Source organism: Chelonoidis abingdonii, chromosome 6 (genome assembly GCF_003597395.2).
Source record: "Chelonoidis abingdonii isolate Lonesome George chromosome 6, CheloAbing_2.0, whole genome shotgun sequence".
In the NCBI taxonomy this organism is placed as follows: domain Eukaryota; kingdom Metazoa; phylum Chordata; order Testudines; family Testudinidae; genus Chelonoidis; species Chelonoidis abingdonii.
Genome location: NC_133774.1, coordinates 123,476,165 through 123,491,140, shown reverse-complemented (window position 1 = coordinate 123,491,140; position 14,976 = coordinate 123,476,165). Strand labels below are relative to the sequence as shown.

The following is a 14,976-nucleotide window of genomic DNA, read 5'->3' as shown; positions in this document are numbered from 1 at the left end:
TATGCCACATTTTCTATCTTTCCTACCCATCGGAATAGCTTGCTTTTGGGCCCTTAATAATGTCCCTTTGAAGAACTGTCAACTCTCCTCAGTTGTTTTTCCCCTCAGTCTTGATTCCCATGGGACCTTACCTATCAGCTCTCTGAGCTTACCAAAATCTGTCTTTCTGAAATCCATTGTCTCTATATGTTATGGTATTGTTCAGAACATCACGCAGAATACAAATGCCATGATTTAGCTTACCCTTGCAAAAATGAAATAGAAATTTACTAACCCTGGAAAAAATTACTCCTCTATTCTGTATCATGATGATAGTGAGGAAAAAAATAATTTATTGACCTGTCAAAAGAAAATGACTTGTCCTGGGCAAGTAGCACAGTAGAATTTTGGAATACTAGCCACTTATACCAGATAGTATAAACAGTAATATTATGAGGTGCTTCTGTAATACACACAATACATAATAGATTAATAAAACACTCTGGATATTCAGAAGAAGCTTAAGCCACTGTGCAGCTAGAGGGGTCTAAGCGAGACTATTTGGAGTATTTTTCTGAGTTCATATTTTCTCTCTATTTATGGTCAAAGAAGTGTCTGTGTGTTCGGGCAAATGAACTCAGCTAGCTAGGAGGCAGTGGACATAAGAAGCTTGCTTTAGTGGCACTACAGGTTTAGTGAACATCCAGTGGCAGACATTCGCAAAACTTTTCTTAAACATTATATTTATCTCCAGACTTCTTCTCCTTGTCCAGATCTATTCTGCCCCCAACAATCTTCTATTCACTGAACTTTTTGAAACTTTGCACTTTTAGAGAGAGGTAAGGGATTGACTCTGTGTACACAAATTTGCAGAGGGACAATAGGGTTGAGGTCTGTTATTTCTCACCTCTATATATTATTTATTTATTTAAAAACATTTTTGCTGTTAACAAGCATCTCTGGAGACACAAATCCACAGTTTGAAAACTGCAAAACTAAGCATCTCTGATGGTATCTTCTAGACCGAGTACTGAGTTCCATTCAATCTATACAGAAGTCCCTGGAGCCCCAAAGGATTGGGTCCCTAATCCATGAACTGTTGGAAATCATTTACAAAACTTTTCTTAAACATTATATGACTATATTGTCTCGTATGACAGAATTAGAATTTATAATCCCTATTCCATGATGAGATATCTTTGAGCTATAATGTGTCTTAATTAAAACTATCTTTAGATAGGATGTTTTCCTCAAAAAGAATTTTATCAAAAAAACTGATTTAAATAAAAAAAATCAGATTTTGATTTTTTTTTTTTTTAAATCATTGATTTTTATCCACCCTGCTTTGGAGAGAAGGGGGCTCCTTTCCCCACAGTCTCTGGTGACACTGTCCATTCTGACAGCTCTCTTGAACATCTACCTTACCTACCATTTCTCTGAGTTTGTTAAAGTCAGTTTTTTTGAAGTCCTTATTCTTATCCTGCTGCTCTCGCTCCTTTCTTTCCTTAATTCATGAAATCTATTGTTTTATGGCCTCTTTCACCCAGATTGCTGTCAATATTCAGATTGATAACCAATCCTTCCTTGTTAGTCAGAATTAAGTCTAAAATCTGTGCCCCTGGTTACCTCCTCCACCTTCTGAAACAAAAGGTAATACAGCTCTGTGGATTAATTGTGTAATGACTGGTTTGCACAATTTGATTTAAATGATAAACATTATTAACTGGATTTGTGCCAACTACTCTCATTTAGTAATGTCTACATAATGCCATGTTCCTTGTGCTGTGATGTTTGGTTCATTCCCATTTCTCCCAGTTTTCGTAGGCTGGGCTGTTTATAGTTGGCCAAAGTTTTGCTTCAAACCAGGGTATGATATGGGACTTGATTTCAATTCAAAGGAATCAATTTAAAGTTTAATCTATTTATTAAACTCTAAATGCTGCCTTCCCTGTGCACTGAGATGATCCACAAACTAAATTTTTGGCATTTTTTTGTATTTATTTTCTTTAAGCTGCAACAAATAGTTCAGTCCAAGATGTCTGTGCCACTTGCCATGCTAACGCCACATGTCAGCAAAAAGAAGGCAAAAACATCTGCATCTGTAACTATGGATTTGTGGGTAATGGGAGGACTCACTGTCAAGGTAGGCTATGATTTATGAATGTGTACAGTTGCTAACAATCTACAGTCTGTTACTGCACAGCGAGGGTGTAAATCTACAATGCTCTAGCTTGCCCCACACTAAGGCCTGGTCTACACTGCTATGGGGGGATCGATCTAAGTTACACAACTTCAGCTACATGAATAACGTAGCTGAAGTCGACGTACTTAGATCTACTTACCGCAGTGTCTTCAATGTGGTAAGTTAACAGCTGATGCTCTCCCGTCGACTCCGCCTACACCTCTCGCTCCGGTGGCATACGGACTTGACAGGAGAGCACTCAGCAGTTGATTTATTGTGTCTAGACTAGATGTGATAAATCAACCCTGCTGGATCGATCGCTGCTCATTGATCCAATGGGTAATGTAGATATGCCCTAAGTGGCCAAGTGGACTCTGCTACAAGGCACTAATGTTCTGCAATGTACTTTGGCATACTGCTGTGCAGTCAGAGTGCACTAGGGAACTTTCTGTTTGTGGGAGCATGGTCTACAAGGCCAGTTAATGTGCAGCAGGCTAAAGCGCTATAGGTTTAAACTCTGGGTTGCCAAATGTGAACAGACAGTGTAGACAAGTCCTTACCAAAATATTTGGTCCTGGATGATGACACCAAGTTCTTAGAATAAGACTTATGTTCATACCAGACAGTCGCTCCAAAACTAAGACTGCCGACAGGTTCTTTTTTCAAATCTGTTAACAATGGCAGGGGTAGGGAATGTTGAGTTGGATTTCATCAATTGCATTTAAAAGAAGTGATGATTTGTAGCCAGTAAACTATCAAAACAAATACTGGTGATAGTGCATTTACCTCATTTTTTAAATTCTAAGACGTTTGACTTGCATACTGTCAATTTAAACTTGATCCAAAATCTGTTCTGGGGGTGGGGGGAAATCACACAATCTAATGACATTATAAATGTTTACATGATTGTTTTTAAAAAATATAATTTCAGTGGAAATTTAAAAACAAATACTCCCATTCATCATTAGCATCCCAATCATTACTTCACTGAGAACCAGAAAATGAAACTGACTATAAACAAAATTGAGATGGAGTTTACTGATTTTCCAGCTCTCTCATCTTGAATGATAATTTTTAAAATTCTTCCAGTTCTAATATTCATAGGTAGTGTTAATAACTTTTTTATTTGTTTCCAATATATAATTATTAAGTTGGCACTGTCTCTTTAATATTTGCAGTGTTGTAGCTGTGTTGGTCCCAGGATGTTAGAGAGACAAGGTTGGTAGGATAATATATTTTATTGGACCAACTTCTGTTGGTGAAGGAGACAAGCTTTTGATCTGTACAAACCTGAAGAAGAGCTCTGTGCAGCTCGAAAGCTTGTCTCTCTTCACAACAGAAGTTGGGCCAAAAAAAGATATTACCTTGCCCACCTTGGCTCCCCTTTAATATTGTGTATCACGCACGGATGGAGCAGTAAGTGAACTGGTGACGTCCAGTGACAATGACGATAGCCAATATTAGAACAACAGATGCAAAGTACTGTAGCTGATGGGTGATTATTTACAGAGTTAACAAATTAGAAAAAAACATAGTAAGGAGAAGTCTGACTGGTTGACAGTGACAGATTTAATTTGATTTTTAATCTCTGACATGTTTTGAATATACCAACAGATAAAGATGAATGCCAGATTGGAGCGAGCAAGATCTGTGGCGAGCATACGTCATGTCACAATACACATGGAAGTTTTTACTGCATTTGTCTTGAAGGATACCATCCCTCTAACAACAACAAGACATTTATTCCCAATGATGGCACGTATTGTACAGGTACATACAACAAGTAGGATCACATGCTAGGGATCTGAGACTTCATAATCTATTTTCTGTCACAAACATGGCTGTTTCTTTGCAATCACGTTAAGATTTTATTTTTGAAAGTACATAAAAGCAATTATTGGATACCTGCACCTAATGTACATCCCAAACTTGCAAAAAGTTGCAACCATATCTAGCCCTCATTACTGCAAGATAGACCTATTATGTTTTCTGCTGTCTTCCACTCATTCTTATTCTGTTAATGTGAATTATTTATATAAAGCTCAGTTTGTACAACAGCTGTGGTAGCAAAATGACACCAGAAATTAAGACAAGAGGATGATATTCCTTCTTTCCACTTCCCTATTTTAACTTGCATGTCAGTTTATTATTTTTTTGTTTACTGTGGAATATTCTCCTTCAGCTGAAGGGTGGACTTCCATGGCACAATGACTGTTCAGGTTTAATTGATCAAAAATACGGATGCTACTGGGTATTTCCTGGTCAGTAGCATGAAGTAGACTGGAGATGATAATGTCTATTTGCCATGTAGTAACTAATAACTGATAGTAAAGTTATAGATTTGGGTCCTTACACACAAAATCTTCTATGGTGCTGAGCACCTCCTGAAAGTTAATAAGCCCCTGCATCTCCCTGTGAGGCTATCGGGAGTTCAGGGCGCGTTACACCTTCTAGGATATGCTTGGTACATTGCAAGACTGGGCTCTAAAAATAAAACCACTTAAAAAGATTGTAACATTTGATCTGGGTTTCTAGATATAGATGAATGCCAGCTCTCAGGTCTGTGTGGTGTCGGGGGACGATGTGTGAACACTGTTGGAAGCTACAACTGCTACTGTATGGAAGGATATAGACCAGAAAATGGAACAGAATTTTTTCATCCAGCTGGGAACACTGTTTCATGCAAAGGTGAGGGCCTATGGATGTTGTTCATGCTAACAGATATAATCAGATCCATCACGATATTACAATTCCTGCACTGACCTACCGTTCTGAATTTCCTGGGTTGTATGTGTTACTTTTTTGTTTTTGCAAATTTAGCATATCTCACTGATGCTTGGATGATAAGGTTGATGAAGGCTATAGATCGCTATAGGCTCTCAACAGTGGTTTGCGTGTGCAAGGTGGTGAAATGAAATATGCCAGGAAGGTGATATAGTTAGTTTCTGAGTAAAGAAGAAATCTGCCCCATCCTATTTGCATAATCAGATTGCCTCAAGGGGAAAGGAAGAGCGGGATAAATAGCTGGTGAATAAGATCAAGTAAATAAAATAAGCTTAGGAAAGAGGAATAAAATAATAAATTAGCCATTTGATAACATTGTGCTGTATGCAAGAATAAACTACTCTGGGTTTATTTGGTTTTTTTCACCATAAAAATAAATTAATCTGAATTTGAAATAAATGCTTCATCTTCCCCTTCTTCTTTTCTCCAGTATCAATTAAAATTGCAGCTCCATAGCTGAGAGACGCACAATATTAGCAATCCTCAGTGTAGCTGTCATGCACACATGTATCCAAGGTGAAGTGAATAGTTAGCGATTATGGAACTAACTTGCCACTACCTAGTTCTCTCGTTTACATAGTATTGCAAAAATTTGGCCGTTTTCCACAAGGGTGCACTTGTAGTATATTGAGTTAGGCTGAAATTTCCTACTTGAGTGTTTCAAGTAGGCACCTCAATAAGTCGTCTAATTTTCAGAAGTGCTGATCACCTGTGTATCTCATTGACTTCACTGGCACCCTGTCTGAATAACTTTTATATAGTCAATTTTTTTTTAAAGCAGTACATATATTCCTCATATTCTAATAGTAGACTGTCTCACAGGAAAGCAGGGTCACTCAGAAGACTGTAACAAAGAAATATAGCCACTACAGGCAATGAGCTTTCATTGAAAGGCATGTCATTTAACCTCAGCCTTTCTGCAATAAAGCTTCCACCCTTAACAAATGCTGCTTCTTCTGTCACATGCCTGGAAAACCACAGCTGCTCAGTACTTCTATTTTTGTGGTTGATTTATTCCTTGGTGGAGATTTAGTACTTGCTGTGGCAAAATTAAAAACATAAACCAGCCAGGTATATTGTGGACCTGAAATTTCTGCACCCACCCCACAAGGATAGTTCTGTTATCTCTACAACAAAACCAACCTCCAGACAAGATCCAATGATTGAAAGTTGAAGCTGGGCAAATTGAGACTAGAAACAAGGTGCAATTTTTAACAGTGAGGGTAGCTAACTATTGAAACAATTTACCAAGGGTTGTGGTGGATTCTCCGTTGCTGTAAACTTATACATTGGGGTTGGATGTTTTATGTAAAAGCTATGCTGTAGTTCAAACAGGAATTATTTCAGGCAAGTTCTATGACCACCGTTATACAGGAGGTCAAACTTTATGATCGCGGTGGTCGCTTCTGACCTTAGAGTCTGTCTACCACCAAGTACCTCTAGTACCTCACCCGTGGTATTGTTGATGGCCCAAAACCTGCCTTCATAAAGACACATCTCGATAACTGAATCAGAGCTTTCCTATTCTGTGGGCCCAGCCATCCTATTAGCCCCCCAGCTTCCTTTTCCTCCTCTACTGATACCTCAGGTTCCACGCTATCCTCAAGATTCACTGGTTCTGTGGTGGTAGTGTCCAGTTCAGCTTCTCAGAAAGGGACAGAGATGTTGATTGAGTTCTTCACTTCTTATGCAGCACCTGTTAATTTGTACCTTGATTCTGAAGTTTGCAAGGCGATGAAGGGGCCTACTGTAAACCTGATTACCTCTGGCCAAATTTATATCATTCTGAATGCTCTCCTCACTCCAGGTGCACAAGAGGGTCTTGATCTCCTCTTGAGACTGTGCGCATCAGATTCCTTCCACCAACTTTTCCCCTGAAAAGTGATAACTAACTAGGGCTCATTTCAGGAAATGGAAGCGTGACCATCAGAGGAAATTCAAGGTTCATTGACCCACCCTGTTTAGTTACTGTGGTAGTTGTAATTGTGTAATATAACATGCATTCCTTAGTACTCAGATACCACATTCTGATCTAACAAAATAGTAAGAGACTAAAGATTTCTGGCTTCATAAGTGGAATAACTTGGAAAATAGAGTGAAACCAGCTTAAAATGACAATACATGGCCCCAGGCAGATTATTTTTTAAATCTGTGCTTTTGCAGTAATTGTGTTCTCTTTTGTTTGCCTGCAGAAATTAGCTGTGGCCCTCTAGAGATCACGCATGGACACATCCTAGGGAACTACACCTCTGTGCTGGGGAGTGAAGTTCATTATGAGTGTGAAGAAGGGTTTTACAGTGAAGGGGGAAACGTATCTGTTTGCACCAAAGATGAAATCTGGGAACCCTCTGTCGTAAGCTGTAAAGGTGAGATGGACTCCACAGGTTTGCAATCCTTTCTTGACTAAAGAACAAAAAAAAACATACTGTATGTGAATGACAACAGAGCAATGCGCCAACTAGAATGACAAAATGTTTTCCGCCTCAAGAGTTGGTTGGTTTTGAAAAAGCATGATCAGTTATTCCTGATCTGTATGTGGCTATTTCTGAACTTGAAACTGTTGACAAAGCTAGCCTAAGAAGTTATGAAGTTAGCTCCCACCTGTAACATGTAGTATGCAATTCAGCTGTGAATTATTGTCTCGATGTTTGAGGAGCAGCTCATGCTAGCGTACTCTCGTGGCTCACATTTGTGGGTCTGTATCAGGGGAATGTTTATTTAACTGGAGTTATGGAAATAAAAGGGCCATCACGGCTGTTAACGTACAGTGATTTTGAGCAATGAAGCTGGCCCTGCATTCACATTTTAACACATTGAGCACTGTGCTTCTGTGGTCTATAGCTGAGAAAGTATTCAAGATTTCTGTGGCATTTTGCATACATGCGTCACAAATAGTCTTTTCCACAGGCAAGAACATCAGTTGAGAAGGTGTCGTTGACTTAAGAAAAATCGATGGCTTCCTATTAAGATATGTGAGGTCTTCTTCTAAGCATCCCTGGAGCTGTTATTAGAGTGTCAGGCGATCTGTGATCTCCCGCTATAGCTCCACCGTCTCCAGGACGGAAAAAGGCTCTGAGCAACCTCCTACAAAAGATTTTTGTTGGGACTAGGCTGTCATCAGATCCTGTTAACAAATGGCATCTCATGTAGCTCACTAACCTTTCCATTTGGCATTGGTGACAGAATAACCAGCTCCATCAGATTTCACACTAAAACATAATTACTTACTAATGCAGAATCTGTATTTCCTGGGATAACCTGGGCATCCTTTAATTGGGTATGTGAAACTTGAAGTGCTCATTGGCAGCTGGTAGGAGGAAGCAGAAGGCTTAGTTACTAAAAAGTCAGTTAATGTAGGTGAGATTTTTACCTCAAAACAGCAGATTTCAGTTTCTGATCTGAGTTTTGTTTTCTGGGACAACTTGTTGGTGTCTTACGAATAAAGATGCTAACAGTAATGTGGCTGAAAAAAGTTAGGTACAAACACCTAAGGTAATTTAAGGGACAGAAAAAGAGCTCCAGGAAATTTAAGATAAACTTGTTTTTAATTGTTATAAGTAACAAAATGTGAGGCAATGGTATCACATGGGAAATCTGTAATCACGGTCAGAGTTTTTTTTCAAAGAAAAGAAAAGCATGGCATACACTGGTCCTGTATTACGATCTACTCAAAGAAATCCCCATTTGTGGGAGGCAAGTCTAGTGAAAAGCCAGTGCATCTGGCATTTTTAACACGGTTGAACTGTGTTTTTGACCCATTTGGTATCTTGCTTTCAGTCTCAAGTCTTTTTTTTTTTTTTTTTCTCTCATTTGCTTGAGTCTAACAGAAGTCCAGCTCAGGGTTGGGGTTAACACCTAATAATCAATTGAAATAAGATTAGCGCTACAACAACTGAGAGCTAACCTCTGAGAACCTGAATAAGAGAGAAAGTTAAATATCTTCAGGATATATTTTAAGGCCCCGATCCTGCAGTGAAGCTCTGCGCTGGTGCTCTCCTGCCACCCACAAAGTGCTCATTGCCAGGGTGCAGCCTAAAGCGATAAATAGCATGTAACTTTCTGCAAAATGTACTTATTACTCCTATTAACATATCCCAGCTGAGCTCCTTCCTGCTTCCTCAGAATATGGTTTTATCCAGTACATGTCTGACATGTCTCCTACCCAAAATAAATTGTGTTCCATTTCGTCTAGCCATGGAATACAAACATGTGGTGTCCATTTCTTGATAAAAGCTAGTTTCACTAGCAAGAGCTGCCTTCTTCTGACATAACTGTTCACAATCTGAAAAGATGAACTATTTCCCCTCTTTATTGCAGTTGTCCCTTCCTGAACTGCCAGTAAGAATTTTTTTCTTAGACAATTCAGCAAGTCTGTGAATAGCAGCCCTGGCTTCTTCCATATTAGCAATAGAGCCATTTAAAACGTTCTTTAGGTCTTTAAAACTCCACTGGTGACTCTTTTACCATATCAAGTATAAAATGTTTCCCCAACTGTTTGCAATCTGTTCCTGCTCTGGAATACCAACAATACACACATTTTATTCCAAAACTAGATTTCAAAGTATTTTCATATGATGACTTCACAGTGGGTGTTAGTTCAACGTTGCCAGATCTCACACCAGGCCGTGATCTCATGCTGCTGCTGCTGCTGCTGCTGCTATTATTTTATTATTAATTATTTGTATTACTATAATGTATAGGAGCCCTAGTAATGGACCGGTACTCCGTTGTGCAAGGTGCTGTACAAATACAGAACCAAGTTTCACATCAGGATCTTTTAAATGGCACAGGTCCTTTGTTTTTTTCTGATTTAAACAGGTAGATGAGAATTAATTTGTCTTGGAAGCCTATAACTTCCTTTTGGAGTTCATGATCAGGATTGATTTGAAATTACAGCATAGTTCTGAGGGTAGGGGGCATTTTTGTGCATGATGGTAGTGTCCAGGAAGAAATGAAGACAGTCTGTTACACTCTAACAGATGGAAACCTAAATATGGTACCCCGACACTTTTTTTTTTTTTTTTAAGACTTCCACTAAAAACAAATGAGTGCTGGGCATTGGATCAAAGAGATGGACTCTTTTGTGCCACCTTCTGCTGTATTTTATGCTTTTGTGTAATGGAGATTCAGTACAATGGAGTTGTTTTACACTTCAAACAATGTGTAGCAGAGCATGTTTTTATAATTGTGAACTCATTTAGATTCTTGTTTTAAGTGGAAAGTCCTCATGCTGTAGCCATGAACCTCTTATGTTCTCACATTTCTAATGTCCTCATGTGTTTTTTCTCCCTCCCACCCACCCCCTTGTCTATCTTGTTTGTAGCTGTGGATTGTGGAGTCCCACCTTCTGTCTTGAATGCATATTCAGATCCTGTAAAGAGGACCACCTATGGAAATGAAGTTGCTTATAATTGCCTGCATGGTTATGTTATTGAAAGTGGTAACCAGACTGCAGTTTGTAATGCCAAAGGACAATGGGAAGGTGCTGATCTGGTGTGCAAAGGTAAAGAAAATATACATACAGATTTCTGGATGATGAAAATTATTTCAGAAATAACCAACGGTAGCTGTTGCCACTTAGAGACGATCAATGAGAATTCCCCACTGTATGGTTGAGAATTTCACCTGCAGGCTCTTGCAGCATTTACAGGACACTCACAACATAAAAGTCATAAGTTAAGTAGTTTTCTTATGTGTATTGTTAATAAGACCTTAAAATATAAAAACCAAATGACTTTAAAAACTGTCACTTTCTCAACTGGTGTAAATCTCTGTAGCTCCAGAAATCTACACTGATTTACACCATTTTAGGATCTGGAACTATGGCTCAGTTTTCTTAAAGGTATTTAAGTGTTGCTGCACTCAGTGTCACACCTGCTAATGGAATTAGGAGCCTACATCTCATCAAAAGGATTTAGGTACTTAAGGGTCTAAATCCTACTATCAATGTAATTTAGACTCCTAAGTTTCTAGGTCCTTTTTGAAAATGAGATATAGGCTCCCAAATCAGTTAAATTTTGCAAAGGTGAGCACAGCAGTGCCTAAATACCATTAAAATCTGGGCCTAAATCTACTTTTGCTACTGTTTTTTGTTTCCTTTTTTTGTATTTTGTTCGCTTGGTAATGAAACTAGGTTAGTCTGTTTCACTTTTTGATTCTTTGGCACCTGAAGGTTGTTGTTTTTGTTTGGATTTGCTAAAGTTAAATATTTAAAATAAACCCTGTTTTAATGGAAGATGCAGGAAAATATTTTTTTGGCTTAATACAAACTACGGATCTGATGTGGCTTACAGCCAAATCTTGCAACTGCTTCTATATGTGAGTAAAGTTACTCATGTGAGTAGTCCCATTGACTTATATAGGTCTGTTCATGTGAGTGAAGCTATGTTCATGTCTAAGAATTTGCAAGATCTTGTTGTAAACCAGGAATTACTTCGGTATCCTATCACCTCCACCCATCACTCTGTTAATGGGAAGCACCCTGCCTCCCTCTAGCGAATCCTGGCTTGCCTTACGCTATGTCTTCACTGTTAATGTCCTCCTCCCCTCCCCCTCCCAATAGCTATCTCAATGTCAAACCCTACTGGAGGTAGACATGGCACATAGTTTTACCTTGATGTAGCTAGCTGAGGTCATGAACTTGAGTAGCTGCATCAAGATAAAACTGTGCTTTGTCACCAGTAGAATTTTACGTTGAGACAAGTCGTTCAGTGTAAGAATACACCTCTTTGCCATTTGAAACGTAGCCTTAGGGTACATCTGCATTGGAATAAAAGGCTAAAAATTGCTATGTAGATGTTCAGCCTCAGACCAGAGTCCAGGCTCTGGGGCCTTCCTCTCATGTCTATATGCAGCAGTTTTACAGCCCTGTCACCAGGAAGCCCAAGTCAGCTGATCCTGGCCAGCTGTGGATGTTTAATTGCTGTGTAGAGGCATCCTTAGAGGCTCTAAAATTGACCAATAGTGGGCCTCCTAAGTAGGCTGCCACGTGGAAGATTTTGCAACTCCAGCCTGGGGTTATTGCTCACTCTTCTGGGATGTGGCATGTCAAGTTCATATTAAGGTGAAAAACAAGTGTAAACAAAAAAGAATTCCGGTTTAGAGCCACTCAGAGGGTCTTTATTAACTCTTGTTATTAACTGATATTCTCTTATGCTTAATTATCATCTTTTCTCAGTCTTTAATTTTGCACAGTTTCACTCTGCTAATCACTACATGATTAATATCTCATGGAACTGATTCTGGATAGCTAATTCTTCTGTTCTTTGGTATCACGTTTAGTCTATGCATGAATGCACTTAGCCAATATTTCAGTCTGACTGTTTAAAAGTGCCTCTATTTTTGGAATCTGCCTCAATATCTTTGTTTTAATTCAGGGTTCAGATCCGTAAAAAGCATTTGATTGATTTCATAGACAGAAAACACCGCTCTCTCACTTCTACATTTCAGTCTTGCTGTGGATGGCGGATAACTGGGGGGGGATGGCTTGAGGCAAGGCTTGCTTATAGTTCCTCCTGTCCAAAACCTCAGGTGACACTGACTTTTTTTTAAAGACTATCACTCTGCTTCAGTAATGTAGCCTCAAACTAAAGGCTCTGAGATTGAACATTTTGCTTATAATTCAGTAGTTCTGGAAGAGAAGCTTATTCTACTGTTTCACAGCATATACATGCTTACCAAGGTAGAGACAGAAAGATAACTACCATAGTGGGATTTTCCATTGCTACATATTTTTTTTTAAAGTTTCACTTAAAGGTTTTATACAGTAAGTTGTTTTGGTCATGATTTCTGTAAACTTTATCTAATTTTTACTTTAAACCCATTTTTCAGTGAATAATTTAAGTTTTTTCCTTGCCTCCATCTGTGAGCCTGAGGAAAAATATCGTTTAATTCTTAATATAGCATCCCATTGTTCATTTTTTAACAAAGTAAAGGATAATCCTGAATAGTAGTGTTGGATTCTCTCTGGATTTCATGTCGTACTTTAGCTTCAAATTATATTCTTCCATTCACTTGATCTTTTCTCTTTTATTATTTTAATTCCATAATTTTATTATGAAGCGCCACAACATTGCTGAGTAAGTGAACCAATTTCAAGTTATTACCACATTTATTTTCTAATGATCTCCACAGAGACTTGAATAACCCATGGAGGAAAATTTCTGATTTTTTCTTGTCCTGGTCTAAAGCAATTCTTTCTTTTTAAAGCTTGAGTGAAATGTGCTGGCAGTGGAAAGCAAACCTCTCGATGCTTTTATAATTTTTCAAATGTTGGGATCATCAAAACAGCATGTCTACTAGGATGGAAAATCTCTTCTCAATCTGGAATAAAAGTAATTGTATATCCCAAGGACTAGATTCTCAGTCTTGTCCCCACTGCCTTTGTGCTGTTCAGGTGGTACAAAGGGAGCAGAAACTACCCACATCTCCTTAGCTAAAGGTTCCCCTAATGTGGAGCTGTCATAGCTGGCTTCTGCACCACTGGCAGTCCCTGGTGGAGGGGGCATGGAAGGAACAAACACTCTGAGCATCATTACCAGCGTTTGTAGATTAGCCCCTGGGTTTCTCTAATCCACACTGGAGCTGGGGCAGAGCCAGGCAGAGCATCTCTATGCTGTTGCTGACAACAGAAATATCTAAAGGAGTAGATACTTTGTGGGATACCAGAGAATCTTATTGGAAGACATTAGTGATAGATCCAACTGTTAAGTGTTACTTGGAGATCCTTACTTGTTAGTAGGTTATGCTGTGCTTCTTACCTTCCCCTGTTGTTCCATCATGGGATAGTTTTTTTTTGTTCTTTACTATTTATTTATTTAGGAGGTATCAACAGGTTTACAAATCTTTGGCCAGGTAAATATCAGAAACAAAACAGTAATCATTACAACAGTGAGCTTTTCTTTAGAGAAACATTATACAGGAATATTGTCATCAGCTCTCTCTCTCTTTAACAAGGTGTTATTTTACAAAATGAGCGCCATTACAACACCTATGTCCTGTCATTTCTAGTCCATTGTGGAATACTGTATTCATAGATTCATAGACTCTAGGATTGAAAGGGACCTCGAGAGGTCATCGAGTCCAGTCCCCTGCCCTCATGGCAGGACCAAATACTGTCTAGACCATCCCTGATAGACATTTATCTAACCTACTCTTAAATATCTCCAGAGATGGAGATTCCACAACCTCCCTAGGCAATTTATTCCAGTGGTTAACCACCCTGACAGTTAGGAACTTTTTCCTAATGTCCAACCTAAATCTCCCTTGCTGCAGTTTAAGCCCATTGCTTCTTGTTCTATCATTAGAGGCTAAGGTGAACAAGTTTTCTCCCTCCTCCTGATGACACCCTTTGAGATACCTGAAAACTGCTATCATGTCCCCTCTCAGTCTTCTCTTTTCCAAACTAAATAAACCCAATTCTTTCAGCCTTCCTTCATAGGTCATGTTCTCAAGACCTTTAATCATTCTTGTTGCTCTTCTCTGGACCCTCTCCAATTTCTCCACATCTTTCTTGAAATGCGGTGCCCAGAACTGGACACAATACTCCAGTTGAGGCCTAACCAGCGCAGAGTAGAGCGGAAGAATGACTTCTCGTGTCTTGTTTACAACACACCTGTTAATGCATCCCAGAATCACGTTTGCTTTTTTTGCAACAGTATCACACTGTTGACTCATATTTAGCTTGTGGTCCACTATGACCCCTAGATCTCTTTCTGCCATACTCCTTCCTAGACAGTCTCTTCCCATTCTGTATGTGTGAAACTGATTGTTCCTTCCTAAGTGGAGCACTTTGCATTTGTCTTTATTGAACTTCATCCGGTTTACCTCAGACCATTTCTCCAATTTGTCCAGATCATTTTGAATTTTGACCCTGTCCTCCAAAGCAGTTGCAATCCCTCCCAGTTTGGTATCGTCCGCAAACTTAATAAGTGTACTTTCTGTGCCAACATCTAAGTCGTGTTGCAATAGCATCTAGGAGCCCTAATTGACAAGTAGGGCCCAGTGTGCTCGAAACAATACAAACTAAATTC

The 14,976-nt window shown here is 39.0% G+C and overlaps 1 protein-coding gene across 1 annotated transcript in view; it reads left to right on the top strand.

Moving 5' to 3' along the window:
• The window catches only part of SUSD1 (sushi domain containing 1), a 115,148-nt gene that overhangs the window by 10,238 nt on the left and 89,934 nt on the right, over positions 1–14,976 (top strand). Inside the window, exons 3-7 of the mRNA XM_032763563.2 lie at positions 1,991–2,122; positions 3,776–3,931; positions 4,697–4,849; positions 7,138–7,311; positions 10,269–10,448. Of these exons, the coding sequence (XP_032619454.1) occupies positions 1,991–2,122; positions 3,776–3,931; positions 4,697–4,849; positions 7,138–7,311; positions 10,269–10,448 (795 nt within the window). The remainder of the gene's footprint in view (positions 1–1,990; positions 2,123–3,775; positions 3,932–4,696; positions 4,850–7,137; positions 7,312–10,268; positions 10,449–14,976) is intronic.